Below are 23,023 nucleotides of genomic sequence, written 5' to 3'. Positions count from 1 at the left end.
TCGGGAGCTGCAGACGCTTCGAAACGGATGCAGCTCTTTTTTTTTTTGGTGGACCTCTATAATGACAACTTTTGATCATTTCCCGCCCATTTGTTAGGGTTCATTTCGCCCTTTTCCTTTTTTTTTCTCCCCCCTTTGCTGCTGCTGCTCCGGCCCATTTTTTAAAAATTCTTTTTGTTGTTGTTGTCGCTCATCACCACCAGCGCCGTCTGAAAGGGGGAACTATCATTCCATTCCACCGCTCGTCCGCCGCTGCTTTGGATTTGATGCCAATTGTTGGACTCAGAACAAAAGGGGATTTATTTTGGATTGATTTTTTTTAAACATTTTTTATTTTTGTGCGTGTGTTCACGCCGAGGAATGTACAGCGACGGCTGTAAGTTGTGCGCTCTGAGCGGGGGTTGAATATTGACGCAGCGCCCGTGAGTTCGATTGGACTCTCCTCCTGACGATGCTGTAGAGCGCGTCGGGGTCTGCTCATCGGGATACAAAGCTTTTCCATTCGGGAGAGCTTGTTTTTTTTTTTTTTTTTTTTTTTTTTTTTTTGGAGGGGGGGTGGGTGGGGGGGGGGACAAGGCGTGATTTGATTTGGACAAAAAAAAAAAAAAAAAAAAAAAAAGGAGACGCACCGAGCAGCCGAGCCATGGGGGATTCGATGTGGAGATATTACTTGGGAGTTGTCTTTCTGGCCTTCGAAGTCGACTTGTGTCGGGCGCTCATCTTGGAGTCCATCTATTGGAACACAACAAATACCAAGTAAGCGCAGCCGCCAAAGTCCTCCTTGAACACACACACACACACACACACACACACACAAAAGTTCATGTTGCGAACGTAAATAACTATTTATATGTATATAAATAATAATAATAATAATAATAATAAAAAGACGATTCAAATAACAGAACCTAAAAACGGCGTATTTGATTTGCCGAATACATAAATGCGGTGCCCATTCCATTTTCTCCATGGAGGACGTCGACAAGTAACGCGCGTAAATAATGACAACTTTTGCACATGATCGCGCGCGCGGGTGCTCGCCGTGCGGTGCGTAACGCGCGCGTCAGCCGCATACAAAGCGCATTAAACGGCGATTGCACGGGACTCGTAGAACGCCTTTTGACTTGATTTCTATTTGGCCTATAATTAAATGTTTTGGGGGTTGTGGGCCCCTCCCCCGCCCCCCAAATTGGGTAGAAACCAATTGGAAAATGAACTTGATTCACTCCATACATGGATCGACGAGGTGCAGGCCAGCCAATTGTTCGGCCATCAAACTTTGTCAAGGGTTCACTTTGCAAATATACCTAACCCCATTGGAAATGTAACAGCAGTGCAACTATGTTCATCACTTTTGTCATAGTCATAGGAAGGATTACATATTCAATTTGGGATAAATGCTCCCCCCCCTAAAAAAAAGTGCTTTAAAACCATAGAAAATGTTTTAACCACATATTTGTTATTTACATTACATTGTGAGCGTGCGTGTGTGTGTGTGTGTGTGTGTGTGTGTATAGCATGTGGAAAACATGATACCATGTTGACCTAATGACTAATGCGCACAATTTAGACAATATCGCTTCATATGACAAACCAGATGAGCGAGTGTTACATGAAAAGTCCATAAATTAGAAAGACGCAAGCGTTCGAAAGTCAAATGTTCTTATGATGTGTTCAACATGTTAACTATGAGTCTTAACTTTTTCAAAATCTCTAGATGGGTCATATTTGAGATGGCGCGTGGCCAGAAAGAGCCAATCACAAGCGTCGGCTTTAGAAAGAGGAAGTGATGTGGAGAAAAACAAAACAAAAGGAGTTTTTGCACCTATTTGTCACGCAGCCGGAATTTGTTCCGTGTTCAAAGTAAAAAAAAAAAAATTCCAAAAGCACACACGACACATTTTGTCATCAAGCGACATCATCTCATCCCTCACCAAACGGCGTATATCGGCCGTGCACTCGCTTCCCGAAGACGTCCGCACGCGGATAGGCAAGATGGGAACTGAACTACGACAGTTTCCACGGTTCGATATGGCGCCTGTATGCGTTAGAATACCTTTTGCAGGTACACATTGAAATACTGCAGCATTTAAAATGACACGTGGCTTGTTGACTTTTCTTTTGAAAACGGGATGCTCGTCTGACCTTGGAATTTTTTTGCTCCCCCCCGTCTGCCACCAACGCAGCAGACATTCCGCTGAATTAGCGCATGTGCGCATTCTGTTTTGTCCTGTTTGGATTTCAGGGGCGAAGGGTCAAGACTGCGATATCACTGATTGAATACTATTCCTTTATATGCCCGTTGGATGGACTGGCAGCAACAGCGAAAAGAATCACTTGAGTGCCGCCGTGTCGTGCAAAATCCTAGGTTGAAATAAAACAATGCCAAGAGGCTTAAAAAAAAAACATGTAACATGGTTTTAGATCAGGTTGATTAAAATTACAACAAAGTAAAAAAAAAAACCAAAAAAAAAAAATACACAAATTGATCATTCTTTGCAACCATTTAAAAAAAAAAAAAAAGAAATAAAAAATAAAGCATGAAAATATGACAAACGGCACCCGAGCTCCATTTGATGTTTTCGCTTTAATTCTGAAGCTTATGGAAAGTCCTTATGCTTCATGAATCTCTTTCGGAAACAGGTCGGCGAATGGTATGCTCCTGCTGCGTCGCCCTTTCAGTTTCTCTTCGTCTGACTATTCCAGAAGGAATGAGCATTCGAAATGCGAAGGCTCGAGGCCAGTCTTAATGCCTTTGTGTGGAGGTGGGGGGCAGTGGATAACGGAAACGCAAGGCTTGGCTCTATAGCTTTTCTCCATACATGCTACATGTGTGCATCTATGGGGGGGGGGGGGGGGGGGGGGGGGGAATAAATAATCCATCCACAAGGCCCACGGCTGTGTTGATTAAACCCGCTTTAATACTACTGCCCTTATGCATGAACCTCCCAAGAAAAAAAAAACAAAAAAAAATGGAATAACCCAAAGTCCACGTTCTCCTTACGGGTCTTTTGAGCGTGCGGAAAAAACGCACACATACGCGCGCACACACGCGCATGCCTCCGTCTTCTAATCCATTTTGTAGTTGGGAGTGAGAAACAAAAGAGGGCCCGCTTTACACGGTTTATGTAAAAAGAGCGCTCCCTCTCCTCCTCGGCAGTTCATTAAGAGATTACATGTAAGCCCAAAGGCCCCTTTGTGACCGGGCAGTGACGGGGGGCACCTCTATGGGTTCCTTTGTTGTTGTTTTTTTTTTTTTTTTTTTTTTTTTTTGGGGGGCGGTCGGGCTTCGTCTTAGAGATGCAGGTCCATCATGAATGAGTGATGAGGCTTTGGTTCTGAAGGTTGCAATGATGCCCCCTCCTTCGATGATCCTTCCTTCCAAAATGTATCCCTTTTTTGTTTCCCCTTCTCTCTGCAGCAGCTATTTGAATTTAGCTCCACTGGCCAGCAGCGATGGCGAATATTTCATCAGGATCATTCATTAGAACAAGAGACAAAGCAAAGTGAAATGAAACATAGTAGAACTAGAAAGCATCGGGGGCCCCTTGGGTTTAAGAGGGTAATTATGTCTAGGGCTGCTCAGATCCCGTAGGCCTGGATTACCGGATGAAAGGTGCAGGGAGTGCAGACAGAGCCACAGAGGGCAAGAGGGGGATAGGGTGGCAGCATAAAGACCTCTGTCCCTCCGGCCAACAGAGGGCGAAAGCCGCAGCGCCGCAATAATTGAGGGTGGATTAACCTTCACTATACCTCGGCTTGCCCTCTTTGTCCATCGCCTTAAGGAGACCTCGCATCGCAGCTGGGATTCAGAATCAAACAGTTGCTCCTCATCAGCGCCATACACTCATTGGGCTTGGTTTTTCCACATAACTTTGAGGCCGTAGGAAGAGAACGGAGGGGAGATTCGCGAAGGGATTACACCAGGGTGGCCCCCCCCCCCCCCCCCTCCTTCTCACACATACACACCAAACCTAAAGGGAGAAAGGTGGTTAGACAAACAGATGGCACCTAAGCAAATGCTCTTTCATGTCTCCAGTGTCACTCATATGTTAACCCAAACTTGTCACAGTTTCATCCTCATTTGGCACATAGAATTTGAGCCGAACAATGACTTCAAATACCTTTTGCCCAAATGATTAAAGATCAGTCGTTATGCATGTATACTGCATCCTCCACCTGTGTCTTAAAAGTGTTCTCCCCCCCCCCCAACAGGACTAGTTACTGATTTTGTCAACAGATTGGCAACGGCCTCAGTATTATTAGATTATCTCAATTTCCCGACCAATGCGCACGCATGTGTATCGAGCGGAGGGCGCAGTTGGACTTCTCCGCTCACATTTGGCAGACGGAGGAATGAAAGACAAAAGTCTTGTGTTAGGTTTTTATTGTTCTTTGTGCGCGCCACAATCTCCTTCAACATTTTGATGCAGCCTGGGGTGGGAATCTCTCGCCTGATGTATATTGTAATGTTTCTCATCAGTGCAAAAAAAAAGAAAAAGCCACCAATAGCGTTTCAATTGTGCGCGTCACCAGCAGCAAAGGGGATTACGCGCGCTCATATGGCAGAAAGCTGAGCGCCGGCTCAGCGATGTGACATAAATGACGTATGAGGCGGTCACTTTCCTCGCTCGAGATAAATGTCATATTTTCTTGTTTGGGTTTTGCATCTGCTACTTAAATATGTATTCATCGTGTTAGTGAGAGGAGCTACGAGAAGGAACACTTGCCTGTACACCGAGACACAAGCAAGTGATTTACATGTATTGTCTCAATCGTTTTTTTTTTGTTGTTGTTTTTTTTTTTCAATCAGCTTTTTTTTGTTCCCACCGGCATTATTTTATTTAATCATTAGTTATTGAAATGTATGCTTGATTCAGAATTGTTGAAATCTGCATTTAGGAATGTCTTATTTCTTCTACCCCTATGTACGGGGTTGTTGACGTATTGTATTATTTTCGACATATGGGCTGCAATTATTAAGATTTATTATTATTGTTATCAACTGATAGTTTCGCTGTGAACCTAAAAAAAAAAAAAAAAAAAAAAGGACATTTAAATATATGCTACAGTCAGCACCAATCCTAGAAATAGAAATGACATGTATATATATATATATATATATATATATATATATATATATATATAGAATAGTTGGAAATGAGCTCATGGGTATTAAGTATTATTTTGTCAAGTATTATTTGTCAAGACTCCCACATGTTGAAAAACAGGGGCAAGGGGGGAGCAGAGCAAATTACTCAGTGGTGATATTACACTTGACGCCTTTGTTTCAGACAATCTTATTAACGTTGTCTCTGTGGAGATCTGCAACATATTGCACACCACATCGTTCTGTGAGTTACAGTCGATAAAATCAATCACTTTTGTTTTCTTTTTTTGGCAAAACAGAGCTCAATCCCCCCCCCCCCCCCCCCCACCAACAGTAAAACGGATTTCATGATGATACATTTCACATTTGGGCCGTTCAGTTCACACAGGATGTAGTTTGTTTGAGTATGACAAAAAAAAAAAAAAAAAAGAGACAGGAGCATGAGACAATGAAGTTTTCTTTGGCTCTTGCTTGTCTGCTCTGAGCATGTTATTAAGCGTTTGCGTTATCACTGGAAATGTTTGATCTCCTGCAAGGTGCCCACTTCCTGCAGATAGAGTAGCCATGCTAACTGGGTAGCAGTCTGACGCCCCTTGTCGGAAAGTTTGCCATGAAATGTGTTATCTGCAAAGACCTTTTTTCCGTTGTGTACGTATAACGGATGTCGATGGATATCTCGGTGCATCCAGGTCTGTGTAAGTAGGTTGGCATTTTTGATCAAGATGTGTGTGAAATCCTTCACACGTCAAGAAACTGTAGATCTAATCTGAACCTGAAGCTGTAGGAAAATGTTCATCCCTCACTATATCGCGGATTGGCCCGTTTTAGTCACATGCTGTGATGACGTACTCAGCGTGCACCTTGGTTCTACATACCATCTAGGCCGCCACCTTCTTGATCGATTTTGCAGCATAATTAAACGCATCATCTGGTCATCTAGGTCCATTTGTTCTCGCAGACAAAGTTCCATGGTCGCCATTGTTGTTGCTTTGTTCCTTTTTACTGAAAGGAAAGTAAAAAGGGCTACGGGAAATGCCCCAAAAAATGCAGAGGAAACTCCACCCTGTGGTGTCCCAGCCAATACTAGCTGTAGCGCCACCCCCGACTCGGAGGTGAACCGCAGTACATTTTCAAAACTGCACGCGTGGGTTGCGCTCGAGTATAAAGGTAAAGACAGCTGCAGTGACGTCAGCGGGGTCGCCACCCGCGTGAGTATACAGAAGCCTTTAGGCAGCAAATCACATGTTCACGTCACTCAAGCAGACCACACCTTTTAAAAAGGCACGGAGAGTGGGTGAATGGTGACCCCAAGTCGGCAAAAACAATGCCTGCTCACTCTAAAGTATCCCTAATTGCCATTAAATTGCATATATGAAACGTTTAAACTTATGTAAAGAATATAATAAATAATTGGTTGCGACTTCATGGATTTTTGTCTATTGCAATGGTTTTCTGGAACAGAACCGTGCCATAAATGAGGAATTACTGAATTATTTTTTTATTTTTTATTTTTGCAACATACCGCCTCTCTTTGCCTTTCTGTGTCCGTCACTACTTTGCCACTGAGTGTGTCCTCAGGGGCAGGAAAAATATCCACTCGGCCTACATAGCTGTTGTGCATGGAGGTGACTGTTCGTTTTTAGTGTTTTGTGCAAGCACGTGTGTAGTCACTTTGTGCGCATGTGATTGCCAGCAGCAACAAAAGATGCTGCATGCGCTTTAAAGAGTGATGGAGAAAAAAAATGTAGGTTCTGTATCTGTTCATTTGAAAGTGACAGATAATAGAAAAGGTGTGCAAAACGAGTGTTTCTGCAAAAAACAATATCCATCCATCCATTTTCTGAACCGCTTCTCCTCACTCGGGTTGCAGGCATGCTGGCGCCTATCTCAGCTGACTCCGGGTGCGAAGCGGGGTAGACCTTGAACTGGTCGCCAGCCAATCGCAGGGCACAAAGAGACAATCATTCACACTTACTTGCACACCTATGGACAGTTCAGAGTCTTCAATTAACCTGCCATGCGTGCTTTTGGACTGTGGGAGGAAATGTGTGTGTCACCCCATTTATTTGAATTTGAATGACGCAATACTAAAAAAAAAAAGAAAAAATTCAGGACATTAATAAATCCTGAGCCAACTTTTACTGCTGTTCCACAAAAACGTCTACCAGTAACGGCGCTAAAATAGAGAAATTCATACTGTTGGAATAATTTTCAATCATTTCATTTTTTTGGACTAAATCGTCTATCCATATTTAGATGCATCATTCGTCACTTTTGACAAGCACAAAGATTGCATTCATGAGGCTATACATTTTGATCTGCCAAGACTAAATCACATTGTCACAATGGTTTTATTACATTACAACTTCCTGGGGAGTAATAATACAATTGTTATTGGTCATTGCAGAATTCATGAAAACACATTTTGTGTTCAGTCCGTAGTAATTGTTTGTGGCTCTTCTCCATCTCCCAAAGACATAGTACGTAACTTTTGGCAACCCCCCCCCTGAATCTCAAATTCTGCATAACAACAAAAGAACAGAGCCGATTCTTCAATATGACGTTATGCCACTTATATGTGAGTCTATAACATTTTGACTCTGTTTTGAAGGACTTGCGCCATTTCCATGGCGCCGCGGAAACGCCATCATTCGCAGCGCACCGCCAACTGGGCCAGCGTGGGAAATGAATAGGGCGTTAACTCAATATTAAAAAATAAGATACTGACAAATACGGCAAGATGTTCGAGGAGCTGAATGGCTTAATCAGCATTGTGTCATCTCCTCTAGCCGCGGCTTGGGTGAAAATGACTTTCTTTTTTAACAAAAAAAGTTGCGGATTATAGCTTTAATTAATATTGAGGATTTTCAGTGAGCCAAGTAAAATGAGCTTTTTACCAATATCCTCGGCGCTTGACGCATTTCGGGGTGCAACGTAAAAGAATAGCACACTTAACAATGACGTTTTATGCTGTGGACGAGCCTGTCAATGCTAACACACACACAGAATTGATTGAAAACAAGGATTATCGTTGCTTGCAGCCATGAGAAAGACATCATATTAGACTTTGTCCAGCTCTTGTCCTCAAGCACACACATCAGTAACTTCCTTTAACCATGCTGTTTGTGTCTTTTTCGAAAGACACCGGTTTTTAGTTGTTTGTACCAGTATCCAACGGTAACGTGCCAGATTTTATGAATTTAAGTTAGGCACGGCAAAAAAAAAAAAAAAAAAAAAAAGAAGACTCACTTTCAATTCAAGCTGATTTTTTTTTTTTTTTATAATGTGTATGATCGTGGGAATGCTGCAGGGGCCTCTCCATACTTGGAGACTAAATGGCGCTATTATTTTACTTTTGGGAAATATTTAGGGAAATTCAATTACACTCCCAGACAAAGCCCTCCAGGCTTCCTGCCGACGAGTTCCTGCTTCTGTTGCTGTTGTTGATATGTTGCCTCACAAAGCACGGCTTTTCTTTTTTGGGTCATGTTCTGTTTTGCCAGCTTGTTTCCTGCCATTTCCGACTTGATAAATCATATGGCTTTCTTTTCATTGATCTGCTTATTTATTTGCTTTGCACTTTTCATTATTGAAAATTCGTGGACATCACCACTAATTACAATATTAGTATTGGACGATGACAAGTCTCACTTAATTTATAAACAAATTCAACCCAATGAATGTCAGGTAATGTTTAATCCTAATGTTCTGTCCTTTCTTCTTTCAGATTTGTGCCAGGACAAGGTGTGGTACTCTACCCTCAGATTGGGGATAAATTGGACATCGTGTGCCCCCGAGTGGATGGTGTGGGGGGCGAGGGAGTGGAGTATTACAAGGTGTACATGGTGCCCAGGGAGCAGCTGGAGAGCTGCACCATTACCAAGGCTGACACACCCCTCCTCAACTGCGTCAAGCCCGACCAGGACGTCAAGTTCACCCTCAAGTTTCAGGAGTTCAGCCCCAACCTGTGGGGCTTGGAGTTCTTCAGGGGGAAAGACTATTACATCATCTGTAAGTATCAATCTTAGCCGCACTGTGATCCCTAATGTCCCTTTGAATGTTTCCTTGTGTTCAAGGCAACCTCTGGATTCATTTGGTGACTTATGGTTGTGTAATTCACGTCGCAGTTCCACGTTACGTTTGGGACCAGTCCACATTGCTCATTGCCTGTGATGTACTAACAGCGCCGGTTCTAGGCGTGCATACTTGAGGGGGACAAGCAGAAATGTCATAAGGACATAATGATATTTTACTGAATTTTTTATTTTGATGATTATTTTTACGATGCCATTAACTTAGCAATTGCTACACATCTTTCACACACGGTCTTTGACCAACTGCATCGCAAGCTTCACTCCTCCATCCGCCGTGACGTTAAACCCATGCACGCGAACCAGACGGCTCAAATAGAAATAACCCACAAATGAACACGAAACTAAAAAAATGCTTAAGGTACCCAGGAGGGTAGATTAACCCTCGATAGGGCACTCATGCAAACACTTGCAAATTGAAGAGAAAAAGTCACACAAATTCAAAATTTGGAAGCTTCCACGGATTTGATTTGAGGGGGCACGGCCCGCTCAAACAAACAATGCGCCCCCTCAAATCAAATCCTCTTGCCCCAGTGCATAGCCAGCCCCGTGTAATAACATCCTGGGGGAAGTTTTGACAGAGTTTAGTGAAGGCCTCCTGGGTTGTAATACGGACCAAACCATCTGTGTGGTGCAGAGGGGGGGGGGGTGTATTGAAGATAAGACCATCTGCGAGGCTCTGCCACCGCCATCTGTGTGCTGTCACTGTAGAGGAAGGCAATATTTCTTACTCTCTCGAAGGAAGGAGAAAAAAAACCCCAAAAACAAGTGGTGTGTTCAGATAGGGAAAGAATTGCTGGAAATACGACATAATCCAAACAATGCACAATTTTCATGTGCAATTCAACAATTGAGAGTGCGTTTCTAAACTTCCTGCAGTAACTGGCTATTGCTCGTGCTAATTTCCTCCTGGTATTGAGCAGCATGTGCAAGGGCATACAGTATGAAAAGCATTTGTTTCATTTGTGAAACATATTTGTTTTCAATGTCAAGGTCACGTTGGCATATAATTAATAGAACGCTGTCTTGTAATGAGAGCTTGCGACAAGAGTTAGCGTGTCTCTAATTTGTGAAATAAATACTATCGACTTGCTATCGAGGCAAATAACATGCCTAACGAGAATGGCTAACATCAGCCCGTTTCTGATGTGACTTTACTAAGTGAGGGAAGAGCAGACTCATGTCCTGAGAAATATGCACTTAAAGTTCGATTGTTCGTTTTATTTAATGTACTTCCAGATTGCGTTAAATCGCGAAAAAAATAAATAAAAAAATAATATACCCTAGCATTTCAAAATTATATATTTTAGCGCTGTATTTGCAATACTGTGATGCTCACTGTCATCATGCCATAAGAATGTGGTCCGTGCCTAATTGTGATATTGTCATTGTCCTGTATGTCTTAATGTGTCAAATAAAGAGGTGGGTAGAGTAGCCAAATATGCCACTCAAGTAATAGAATAATATGACGAAGGCAAAGTAAAAAGTAGTCCTCCAAATAATTACTGGAGTAAGCGTAAGGAAAAACTTCTCGAGTACTGAGTAACTGAGAAATCAGAGTATGAATGTCAACTCAAATAAAAATTACTCAATAAAATGTGCATAGGCAAAATCAGTGACATGGTGGGCGACTCTTAAGCACATCTGCCTCGCAGTTCTGAGGACCGGGGTTCAAATCCTGGCCTCGCCTGTTTGGTGTTTGCATGTTCTCCCCGTGCAAGTGTGGGTTTTTTTCCACGTACTCCGGGGGTCCTCCCAAAATATGCACGGCAGCTTAATTGAAGACTCTAAATTGCCCGTAGGTGAAAATGCGAGCGCCAACGGTTGTTTGTTTCGATGTGCCCTGCGATTGGCTGGCGACCGGTTCAGGTTGTACCCCGCCTCTCGCCCGAAGATAGCTGGGCTTAGACTCCAGCACGCCCGCGACCTTAGTGAGGAGAAGCGCTAAGGACGCTCAATTAAGCAACTCTTCACCTCGCGCCCAGCTCCCTTCACCCAGACGCAGCGGTTAAATATCGATGGGTCAATAGTGCTGTTTTAGTTACCATGCGCCTAACCAGGATCTCTCTGTACTCCTGCCTCTAAACGTTATCACTTTGGGATTAAGTGGACACAGCGGGGTTAGCATGAGATGATGGTGAACATGAATGACTCAGTGACGGAGAGGCGCCACATACCGAATACACGTAGAGTGGCGGGAGGTCAAGTACATGTCCAGAGAGGCAGATGTGCGACGCTGTTGGCGCATATTGTCCCAATGCTCGGGATGCAGCTTGAGGCAGCTTCTCTGTGCACACACTGTTCAGATGCATCCTATTCCTGTGGACACAAGAACCATCTCCTTGGCTGTGTCTAGCTATGGATTATATTTCTGCGTGCAAAGCTTTATCGCATCCCGAGCAAAGAAGGGCTTTTCAAATTCCAATAGCTTCGCACGAAATACGCTTTGCCTTCTGCGTTGGTAGATTTCAATTTAAAACAAAGGGGTTTCAATAACCGCTTTTTCTATTCCATGCAAACTTCCCTCATTCAACACCCATCACTCATAATGCTAACGTGGAGCCGAAGGAGGGGAAAGAAGGCGCAGTTTCTCTTTTTTGGATTGAGTCACATTTTTCTGTTAATTGCCTCTTTTTGTCTACTTCTTGCTTCAGTTCTGCAGCTGGTACAGCCAACGGAATTTGAATTACGGCGTTATGCTGTGAACCCACTGATTATCCTTTTTTTTTTGGGGGGGGGGGGGATTTGGAGACGCTCCAAGCCTTGCAATGGAAAGTACATTCGAAACGTATAAATGCAAACAATCATAAAAAGGATGAGACAAGAAGGAAAGAGCGGATGTGCCAATCGTTGCTTGTGGGCGTAATTGCTTGTGACACAACAGCATGTTTTGTGTGCAGAATGTTTAATATTAGAAGCATATACAGTGACCTGGGAAAAACAAAACTTGGGTCTAAATATACATTTGAGTGTCCGCTCTCTGCAGCTCACGCTGAAGATTTACTGCAAGGATTTGATTAGTCTGTTGGAGTGAGCACTTGATACATAATTAATTAACCAGCGTTTAATCCTCCATGTCCTCTCTCAATTGCCAAGGAACCCACATCAATTCAACAGATCTGGCTCTCAACCAATTGGATTAGCGCTGCTTTCTGTTGATAAACCGTACAAAGACGAGACTTATATTACATGGGTAGGCATATTGATTCAAGCGTATGCAGTATTTCTGGAATTTTTTTTCAACAGCTCGCTGACAGACATTCAAGTGTATTGCCTGTGCTAAAAATAAATCAGTGATTTAGTTTGTGCTTGTACAGAATGTGTGCGTGCGAGCAGTCTGCTTGACACATGTTGTGTTGCATCCGTCCAACAGGCAGCTTTACGTCTGCGGATATTTCTGTCACTCCGCCTACAAGAGTGCACGATGTGCTTGCATCTATGCCCATGTGTATGCGAATGTCTTTAAGTGGCCGTGCTTGCTGCGCCAGCTGGGAGCAAATTAGTTTGACGTGATAGTTTGCGGCAGCGTAGCCCGAAGACGAGAGCCTTGTATGCGAGATTACATGAGGAAAAAGGCACAAGATAGAGCGGTCCGTGAAAGTCATATCGAAAGAAATAGACAGTGATGTCGGGTGGCAGAAGTCGAGAACAACAAAAGGAAAGAGAAACAAAGAGTCAGAATACTTTTCAGGCAAGCGTGATAAGATGTGATCACATTTCCGTCAAAAGAAAACGCTTTGCCAACTCTAGCATTTGAATAGAATACGTGGGTCATTTCCATATATGATCAATAACGGTAAGCAAACAAAAACATCTCGGACCTTTTTTTTTTTTTTTTTGTGGCGCCCTGGTTTAATTTTATATCGGTAAATGTCTCTCATGCTGAAACAGCCATGTTTAAAGTCTTATTTTTGAAAAATTAGTGAGATTAAATTTTAGGCATTCGTAGTAAAGGCAATCCCTATTGATTAGGCAAATGGTGGTGGCCCACTGAAATAACGCTTTGTGCATAAGGGTAAAGACAAACAGCGTCGTAAGAATCGTGTGACTTGCACAATTTCCACGTGTTGCCCTTCAAACTGTGCATAAATGATCCTAACTCCTCATTAAGCTCCTTACACTCTTGTCGTTAGACAGTCATAATTCCAGGTGCTGTTTTTGTTTTTCATCCGACGGATCGAAAAAAATACAATAACAAAAATGACATCATCATCCTTACAGATGAATCAGTTATTGAAATGATCATTAGTTGCAGCCCTCATCGTAATAACAATAAAGGCCAGCGATAGTTCTGACACTTTCAAAAATTGTTCCGCTATTGTGTGAATGCAAAAATGGCACTTGAGCTCATCTTGCTGGTTGCGACAACATAACGAAGGTTGCATTAACAGCAAAGACATCTCGAGTAAAAAAGGCATATTAAGCAATCGGAGAAAAATCCTATATATCCAAAAATGGAATTAGCATCTTCAGAAAACATGTAGCAAATCCTGAAATTTCATTTTGGACAGCTAACAGTAAGACATTTCAACCGTTTCTCATTTCTGTAACAAATCGTTGTAGTATTAAGCACATAACTGAGAAATGGAGACCTTTAAGTACCTTCTGAGGTGCTTGGTAGCGGTAGTTATTAGACAGCTTTGATATTTGGGGTGACCTGTCTTTGGCCTGGCCTTTTTCCAAGGGTCATTGGGATCGCTGTGCTAAGGCGCTCGCTGTCACAGGTGATTTGGCAAAAAAAAAAGTGGTGACGGGCATTAACCAGGCTACAACCCCAGCATTGAGATGATGGCTTCACGCTTCATAGCTACCCTGCGGATGGCAATTACGCTCAGTATTTAGATCATAGCTGTCTTTGTCTCTCCTGGGAGCACATTATCATTCTGTCCAGTGCTCCGTCCCTCTCTCAAGTTGTCTTTCTGCTCGTGTGTATTTCTTGAATCCCTTTATTGTCTCACAGCATTGCATTTGTCTTTTTGTTGAGACCATTTGTGTTGTGACAATTCAGAATTGTGAGACCAAGAAAATTGTCTGTCGGGGCAAGTCAGAATATACAAGAGAGAGAGGCTATTTTAAGGGTTTGGTGACAAGATCTCCAGAGCAAATTACAGTGCAGCCGTCCATCCATTTTCATGTTCAGGGTCACGGCTGTGTTGGGGCAAAACACCCTGGACTTGTTGCCAGTCAGTTGCAGGGGCCAACTCCATCCACAGAAAATTAGAACTCTGTTAATATTTTACAGCAAGAAAGGGAGAATGGTCATTGGATCAAGTTGCTGGGCATGTCAATGGGTGACCAAAAATACATTGATAGGGTTGCACTACATGTTGTTGGTGGTGGTGGTGTGGGGTGCACAACATACCTACAGAGCACTTGGGTCACTTTAATGCTGCAGGACACCAAGTGATGTGGCCGTACCCGATTGAACTGTTGTGCAGTGTGCGGGATTTGGTAACTGCTGGCCGATCAGATTTTGAGACGATCCGGTCCAATCGTGTTCAAGTGCATCCCGCAGTGTGCAGCAGGCATTAGCCTGAACCTACTTTTTTACCATGCCAACATGACCCAGGATTTTTCCTGATGTCCTCTCCTTCTAGCCACGGTGGCTTATGCAGTTGCGTGTGCGTGTGAATGCATGCATGCAATTTCCAACCACTAAACTTCCAAAGTAAACAAAAATACACATTCCTCATGCCTGCAAAACATAACAGACGAGTGGTTTTGCATTTATTTATTTATTTTTTTTTCATTTGACATTTTTCTCCTTTTTGCACCCTCTGTCCTCCTTCTTGTCCTTACTGTTTCAATGTGGTTTTGCATGAACCATGTCCACTTGTCAATCCAGCATAGCCTTGTCTGGCATGTTTCAGATGGCCTATGTCATCCAGGCAGCCTTAGCCCATTCAACAATCATGTTATGTTTTAATCCAAGACTGGTTTGCCAGGCACAGCACATGTTTCACTCTGCATTTAGCAGGGCCAAAGAAGTTGAAAATGACCTCAATTGGAAGGACTTTTTTTCTTGTCATATGCTGCAACTATGGTTAAAACAAAGGCCTTATTTTGGTTGTGACACTGTGATTAAGCCCTAAATACTCTTTCTGCACAGTTATTGCCCCGGACCCGCCTGCACATAAACACAACTGTATAAACATTGCCTCATGGTGCTGGTCACTCACAAGTCAACAGCGTTGATTGATATCCAACACAATTGGTACAATTCTTGTGTGTTGTGCAAACAGGTTTATAAAGCACCTATAGACACAGAGTCACAGCAGCACAACCCCTTAAGGAGCTTTGTCTTTGATGTGTTTTTGGGTCACTACTGGAAAGCCACAGGTCAGCTAGTGAGAGATGCATGGGGTGAGAGGGAAGGAGCGAGTCCTTGTTAACATGCTCTTTGTTGTGTCTGTTCCCATCACAGCAAGGGGATCCAGCTCAAAATAGTAGCTGGGAGAAGGAAACAAAAGACAACAAGGCGAAATGGAGAAAGAGAAAGCTGAGCCTAATTTTTTAAATCAGTCTGGATCAGTATCTTGCTTAAGGATTTGTCATGTAATGTTCTTTGTAGGAAAATCCTCAGGGGAAATAGTAGTAACAGGAGTGGGATATGTTATGGTAGTGGTAAGTGGGGGGGGGGGGGGGGGGGGGGGGGATGACAAGCAAAAAGGGCTTCGTAAGGAAGCAGTAAAGGTGGGGTGTTGTTCACAGGAGGAAAAGATAATGAGATCTTGGACGAGAAACAGAGGAAGGGAGGGGTCCAGGGTGGAGGCAGATGTAGTGAATGCGGGCCACTGCGCTCTGGAAGGAAGCCAAGCCACTAAGCCCTGGCAGATCGTTAGGTTCTATGTTACTGACCTGATAGACCACAAGCCTTACTCCCCACCCCCTGTCCTCCTCCCCACCCTGCTTCTCCCCCCTTTCACCCAAACAACCGACCAGCTGCAGTCCTACTTAGCAGCCGCTGGAGACAGCATCGATAAAAGCAAGCAGACCGAGGGGTGGAACCTTAGCATCTCGAAACCATCACACTGATGGAGTTTGTAGCTTTGTATCTGAAGAGCTATTTCCAAAACAAAATACACACCATGTTATAGTTCCAGGTGTTATGTCTGCTCAACTCATATCATCGATCAGGTAAAGGTAATTTGGGGGGTGTTATCCCTTAGTATAGAGCAACTGAAAAGATGGGGGTACACTGCTGTCTTGTTAAGTATGACTCATTTTGTGCCTCAGCGGAAGGATTTCAGTGCTTTGCTTGTGTTTCTGAACTGGCTGTTTTCCCCCAAGATAAGCCTGCGGCATGTATAGCAATACAGGCTACCAAGAACACATTTTTCCCACCCGGATGACTGCAGTGATAATTCTAACCCTTTTCCGATCTCTTGTGTGCTGTAGCTACTTCAAATGGCACGATGGAGGGCATTGACAACCAGGAGGGGGGAGTATGTAAGACCAAGTCCATGAAGATGATCATGAAAGTGGGACAAAGTGAGTATTTATAAATTAGAGTCATGTACGGAATGAGCAAACTGTCACAACACAGTCCTCGTTCAATGTGAAAAATGTCTCGATAAGGTCACGAGAGACAGTGGAGCACAAAGCTCCATCGTCTCTGTGACACCTGGGCTGAGGGGCAAGGGATACAATGAACAGAAGGTCTTGTGCACATTCACACAATTGAGCAAGCTTGTATGAAGTGAAAACATCTGTACTGCTGAACATATCCTTGTATACGAGCACACAAACTGTTAACACAACCACGACACACGTTAGCACAGCTATAAACCCAACTCTTATTCCCAGTAATAACTCATGAATCGGTTACTTAGGTGATTTGTAGTGTTGCAATTTCCTGGGGCTGGCACTTTCATCAGGTTCAGTTGAGAAAATAACTTAAAGTTAAGCTTTGAAATAAAGTACCAGGGATCCTCGACTTAAGACGGAGTTCCATTCCTGCGACACTTCGTAACGTGATGTTGTACGTAAGCGTGAACACACCCTAGCTTCGATCACTGCTCTAGTCAGATCGTGGATTCTAATCAGTCAGCTAAAACCAACATTACATGACAGAAATAATGGGTGCTAACTTACTGTCATTAAATTACTTTATTTTTAATGAAATGACTTCACCCACACCGAAACCTTAGAGCGTGATTCGACAGAACGGCGGCATGTTTACGTCCAACCGTTCGTGCTACCGCTACCTTGCTAGGCTATATAACATTTTATTGCCTGCTCGCGAGCCGTATCATATTAAAAGTATGTGAACATACCTCAAGCAAGCCTTAAACGAACATCCTCTCCTCTCCTGAGCACCGGTGATCACCAACACACGTTTTACCCCATTTCGTCCTTATAATACAAAGTCGGCGCGCTACACTCTTGTCGTCGTCGCCACGGGAACGAGTGTATCCGGTCGCATTTGAGTTGACAAAATAAAGCCCAATGATCGTAAAAAATAGGGTGCGCTGGTATTGGAATACAAGATTTTATTGCAATAGTCTGACAGTGCAATCGTGAAAGAGCAAATTTGTCTTGTCGTCTTATCCGGCCGGGCATTACGTGTTGCCTGTCTCCGACGTGTTGTCTGTCCCACACCGCCGACGTGTTTTGAATTTGTTTTATTACATTTTTTAAAATAACTTCATTGGCCGTCAGATATTTACAGTACTACGTCGAAAGACACGCGACAAGGCTAAAAATAAGCTAGCTTTTGGATTCAAATATACTGCGTGTGCGGTGACGCGGAGCTGATGTCTTTTGCGGAGCCGATCAATGACGTCATTGATCGGATCGGTGAATTATGACATTGACCGATCAGCATAAAATGCAACATATCGGCCGATACCGATCAGCCCGATCAAATCGGTGTAAAGTCTACTCAATTCCGACAATTCCAAAAAGAGATGTTATGAGATACGGGAGACAGACACCAAAGACGATAGGCAACGGAACAATGATTGCAGACTTACCGAATGAAAACCTAACTAAATACAAACAGATTGTCAAGACAACAACGTATACCAGGACAAGACATGACTGGCTGGAGAGAGCTGATTGACTGACATGAGGACCAGGGTTGACAAGACCAGGTAGAGACAAGGACATGATGGGTAGACAAGGACAGCACAAACAGGACAATGGAAAGCACCGAACTCTCGAACTAGATAACGTGGAACCAATACGACAATAACACAATGCTATACGTAAAGGAAAAACAGAAATGATCCGTGCCGCTTGGCAATTGCAAGGCACATATTGGCAAGCAATGATTCACACCTATGGGTCATTTCGAGTCTTCAGTTAACCTAACGCATGTTTTGTGAGGTGAATGACTGGATTAGACTGCTGCGCTACGTGAATCCTTAAAACCACAGTGGTGATTTTCAGCCCTCATTATCGTGACATACTATAGTAATATGAATATTTTTCATCATTGTATTTTTTTATTTTGGCTTAGACGGAAATCTCATGTACAGTAAATAACTTGAAAACGGTGTCCTTAAAACTCCAAATGAGCTGGACCGTTTATTTCTGTGCATCTTGATTTTTAATTTTTTTTTTTCTCAGATCCTGCTGACCCTGTTTCATCCAAAGACAACCCCACCAGGGTTCCCTACTCGCCTAAGCACCCGGACAGCAAAGAAACCCACAAGACTAATGAAGTGCTAGAGAAGCCAGGTGAGAAAGCGCTAACTGCGTTGAGAATTTATTGAAACAATTCAGCGTTACAAAGGAAGTAATGGGAAGAAAGGACACTAATTAATTAGTCTGCAAATTGAATGTTCGCCATTAAAGTGATAGGCATCTCTGGCCTCTTCACTCTCAAGGACTTTAAAGACATCATTATGCTGGTCCACTCCATGTAATCCATCATTGAAGTGGCGTTTTCAGGGAAACGAACTGATCGTGTGCCATCTTTTTAACCCCCTGCCCCCCCTCTTCTTGTAACACTAATTTTTGAACAAAATCAAAACGAACATATCCACATGCACGAATGAGACATTCCTTTCCAATTCCTGGAAGAAATCTTTGCTATAACAAAAATGTTTTGGGGTATTAGCCTGTGAAATCAAATTCCCCCTTCATCTAGTATCAACTCTTACCTCAGCACTACGGCAGATCGATCACTTTTAGGCCTCAAGAGACGCATGGCAACACCTGTTACAAGAAGACCAGAGCACACGTAGCCTTCAGTACTGCATGTAAACCATTTCCATCACCGAGAGCTTCATAAAGAAAGGAAATGTATGTTTTTTTTTTTTTTTTTCTAATTTTTTTCTGGGCTGTCCAAATTAAAATGATGCTCTCAGCATCTACATGTCATTTTCCTCATCGACCCATCAATACAATTATGTACTAACAAGCTTTACAGTACTTGTCATTGTTTAAAGGTAACTAGTCTTCATAAACTGGATTGAAATACACCTTTATGTAAAAGCTTTCGAAATGAATCTAATTACTTTCTCTCTCGTACTATCGTCAATGTTCTGGGCTACATTATCATAGGAAAATAAAAATAATAACATTTTTTTTTTAAAAAAGCGATGAGGGCTCCTCTCCCTGTTTCTTTAACTCATTCACTGCCAGCCTTCCCAGTTAACGTGGATATTTGACTTCTAAAGCCGTCAATGGCAGTGAATGCATTAGCCACATCTGAAGTACTTTTGGGAATTTTAAAAACAACCAACCAAGAAACTATTCACAGTTCATTTTGGTGTAAAAAAAAAAAGCTTCACGTCGCTTAATGTCAAAATCTACAATCAATCGTCACCAAAATGTATGTGGACATCTGTACTGAAAATATCAGAACAATCACCCTTAAATTTTGGACACATTCACTGCATTAACAATAGAGAAAAAGCGTCACGCAGTTTAATGTCCCAAAACTTTCATCAATCATCACCTAAATTGATGTGGAGATCTCTCCTTATGACTACTTTATCTTCGGAAAATATCAGAACAATGGCCTCAATATTTTGTATTTTATGGATGTTAAGGACTTTACTCTCCATAGGCACTCACCACAGCATACAGAAAAAAAACTTAACGTTACTTCATGAGGAAAGTGCTTCACGGCCATAAAATCCCAAATATCGGGGCTGATCGTGAAGCTTTTTGACGCTTATGTTAAGCTTTTTATTTAGACTGTCCCCATTAAAACACAAAGCTTTCGAACATAGTCCTCAGTAACACATATGACAGATGGGGGGGGAAAACTAGCCTATTCTGTCACTTAGACCCCATGTTTCTCTTTCTCTGTCTGCCAGGTGCAGCGTCCAGAGAAAGCGATGCAAACAACACAGGCGGGAAGTCGTCCAATATTATTGGTTCCGGGGTGGCCATCTTTGTCAGCATCGCCTCAGGCAGTGTCATCTTTATCATCATCATCATCATGCTGGTGCTACTGCTGCTCAAGTACCGGCGGCGTCACCGCAAGCATTCGCCACAGCACGCAGCTACATTGTCTCTTAGCACTCTGGCCACGCCTAAGCGCAGCGGCAGCGGTGGGAACAATAATGGCTCTGAGCCCAGCGACATCATCATCCCGCTCAGGACTGCTGACAGTGTCTTTTGCCCCCACTACGAGAAGGTCAGCGGCGATTACGGCCACCCGGTCTACATAGTCCAAGAGATGCCACCGCAGAGCCCTGCCAACATCTACTACAAAGTCTGAAGAGGAACGTTTAAGAACATGAGACATACTGGACCAATCCCAGGGTGGAAAGGGGCAGGTTGATGGTTTCAGATGGCACAGCCTCAATGCCTGCGAACAAACTCCTTCACCCTTTCTCTGTCGTTCTGCCAACTCCTCTCCTCCCATACCTTGTCAGTAATATTTTCATTGTCAACATTAGATTATACCTACTTCCTCTGGTATGTTCACATCGACTGGGATTGGCAGAGGCTTGAGAAATTTCTGCCGCTGCTGCTACTTTCTGGGGCTTTGGGGGAGAGGAGGAAGAACTTTTAGTATCTTTACCCAATGTTTTTCCCTTCTCTGGTTTGTGCACATGTGGCTAGCACGTTAGGTGAGCTTGATATGTGAGGTCAAGAGAGTTTACAAAGATGCAAGTGTTCTTTTCTTCGACTGTGATGGGAAGGACAGATGGCCGTACGGATGTGAAAGATTCCTTGTAAGAGAGGGGGGTTATCTGACCTCATCATAGAAACTACTGCTTGGAAAAATATAAAAACGAGCTGGAAAGAGGCAAAGATTTGAGCCCAGAGGAAAGATAACAGAGAGGCGGTAGGCTGACCATGAACTCACAAAGTGGCTGCCCTTCCTTGACGTTCACAGGCTTGAATGAATATTTGGAGTCCCCAGGTGAACAAGAAAAAGGGGATAGATTCTTGCACCAATCCTCTCTGGGATTAGCTTGACTGACTCACAGATTTGACCCAGACACTCTGTCAGGCACACATACGCCCACCCACGGCCACGCACATCCGTCAATGCAAACTGTTTGGGTTTTTGTTGTGGATTACACCATTTGTCCTCATTCTTAGCTATTTTCTCACCAAAACCTCTTTTCATGTTACTTGAAGGTTGTATCCAGTATGTATCCCATCCTGTGTCAAAATATGTTGCATTTGATCACGTGCGGCTTTCATATCCTGGTGTAGCTGTGTCCACGTAGAGGTTTAGTTCACCCTTTTGGAGCACATCATTTTGTACGTAACATTCGAACACAAGTGGAGTAGCAAGTGTGTTCGAGATAGAGGACGGGCAGTGAGGATGGTTGCGTGACAGGTCTGCTAAAAGACATGCCTGGAGAGTGGAGGGCTTTCTAAACCAACAGCAGCAGTTTTAACCCTGTTTTGGTACCTGGACTCTTCATAGCAGTCCAGAGATAGACCGTGAAAAGGAGAGAATGGAGAAAAGCTGTATCCTGCTAGTGTTAATAGTAGGGCCCGACTGATTAATTGGCCAACTGATTTAACCAGCCGATATTAGCCCTTTTATAATCGGCAAAAATTGGCAGATTTTTTCCCGATATTTATTTTCTTTCTTTTTTTCTTTTTTTTTTTAACATATTAGCACATTACAAACATAGGACAATAAGAAGAGAATGATAAAGATAATTCAAACTAACATTAAAAAAAAAAAAAAAACGGCAAAATTTAGCCAATTATTTTTTTTTCTCTCTGTTGCAAAGTTAAACAAATACTAAAGTACATAGTATAGTCCACCCATCCATTTTCCATACTGTTTATTCTCACTGGGGTCTAAGTCTGGGCGAGAGGCTGGCTACACCCTGTACCGGTCGCTCGCCAATTGCAGTGCACATATAGACAAGCAACACTCGCATTCACACCTTTGGCAAATTTAGTCTTCAATAAACCTACCATGTATGTTTTGGGGATGTGGGAGGAGACCCACCGCAGGCACTGGGAGAACATGCAAACTCCACAGAGGCGAGGCCATATTTGAATCCGTGTCCTCAGAACTGTGAGCCAGATGTGCTAACCATTTTCCACCATGCCACTCGACATAGTATTGTAAAACAGTAAAATGTTCTGCCTGTAATTCATATCTTTATTGTTTTAAGTGTTAAGGGACCACAAAAGCATTTTTTAAAATTCATTATATATATATATTTTTGAAATTGATTGATCAGTTATCGTAATTTTATTCGGTCAAATATTGGAATTGACATCAGCCTCAAAAAAAAAAAAATTTAAAAAAAAAAAATCTGTATCAGCCGGGCCCGAGTTAATAGTAAGGACTCACCTCAGCTCCCCAAAACCTGAGCGTTACGCAGGAAATTGTTTAGGGCAATAGGAAATCCAATTTGCATTCGTGTCGTTTTTTTTT

At 43.0% G+C, this 23,023-nt stretch overlaps 1 protein-coding gene across 1 annotated transcript; it reads left to right on the top strand.

The window, feature by feature from the left end:
• Positions 1–619: 619 nt before the first annotated feature.
• Positions 620–23,023, top strand: efnb2a (ephrin-B2a). The gene is made up of 5 exons (XM_061692182.1): positions 620–756; positions 8,838–9,121; positions 16,600–16,692; positions 18,775–18,885; positions 20,475–23,023. Exons 1-5 carry the CDS (start codon positions 644–646, stop codon positions 20,879–20,881), a joined length of 1,008 nt encoding a protein of 335 aa, XP_061548166.1. The 5' UTR covers positions 620–643; the 3' UTR covers positions 20,882–23,023.

Source organism: Phycodurus eques, chromosome 12 (assembly GCF_024500275.1).
Source record: "Phycodurus eques isolate BA_2022a chromosome 12, UOR_Pequ_1.1, whole genome shotgun sequence".
Classification (NCBI taxonomy): Eukaryota; Metazoa; Chordata; class Actinopteri; order Syngnathiformes; family Syngnathidae; genus Phycodurus; species Phycodurus eques.
This window is presented reverse-complemented; position numbering and strand designations above follow the sequence as displayed.

What these genes read in the sequence shown, in the direction of transcription:
- efnb2a (XM_061692182.1), top strand. Translation starts at nt 644, where the DNA reads ATGGGGGATTCGATGTGGAGATATTACTTGGGAGTTGTCTTTCTGGCC. An exon ending in TGGAACACAACAAATACCAA is followed by an intron (nt 757 to 8,837) that starts GTAAGCGCAGCC and finishes TTCTTCTTTCAG; the next exon opens with ATTTGTGCCAGGACAAGGTG. An exon ending in GAAAGACTATTACATCATCT is followed by an intron (nt 9,122 to 16,599) that starts GTAAGTATCAAT and finishes TGTGTGCTGTAG; the next exon opens with CTACTTCAAATGGCACGATG.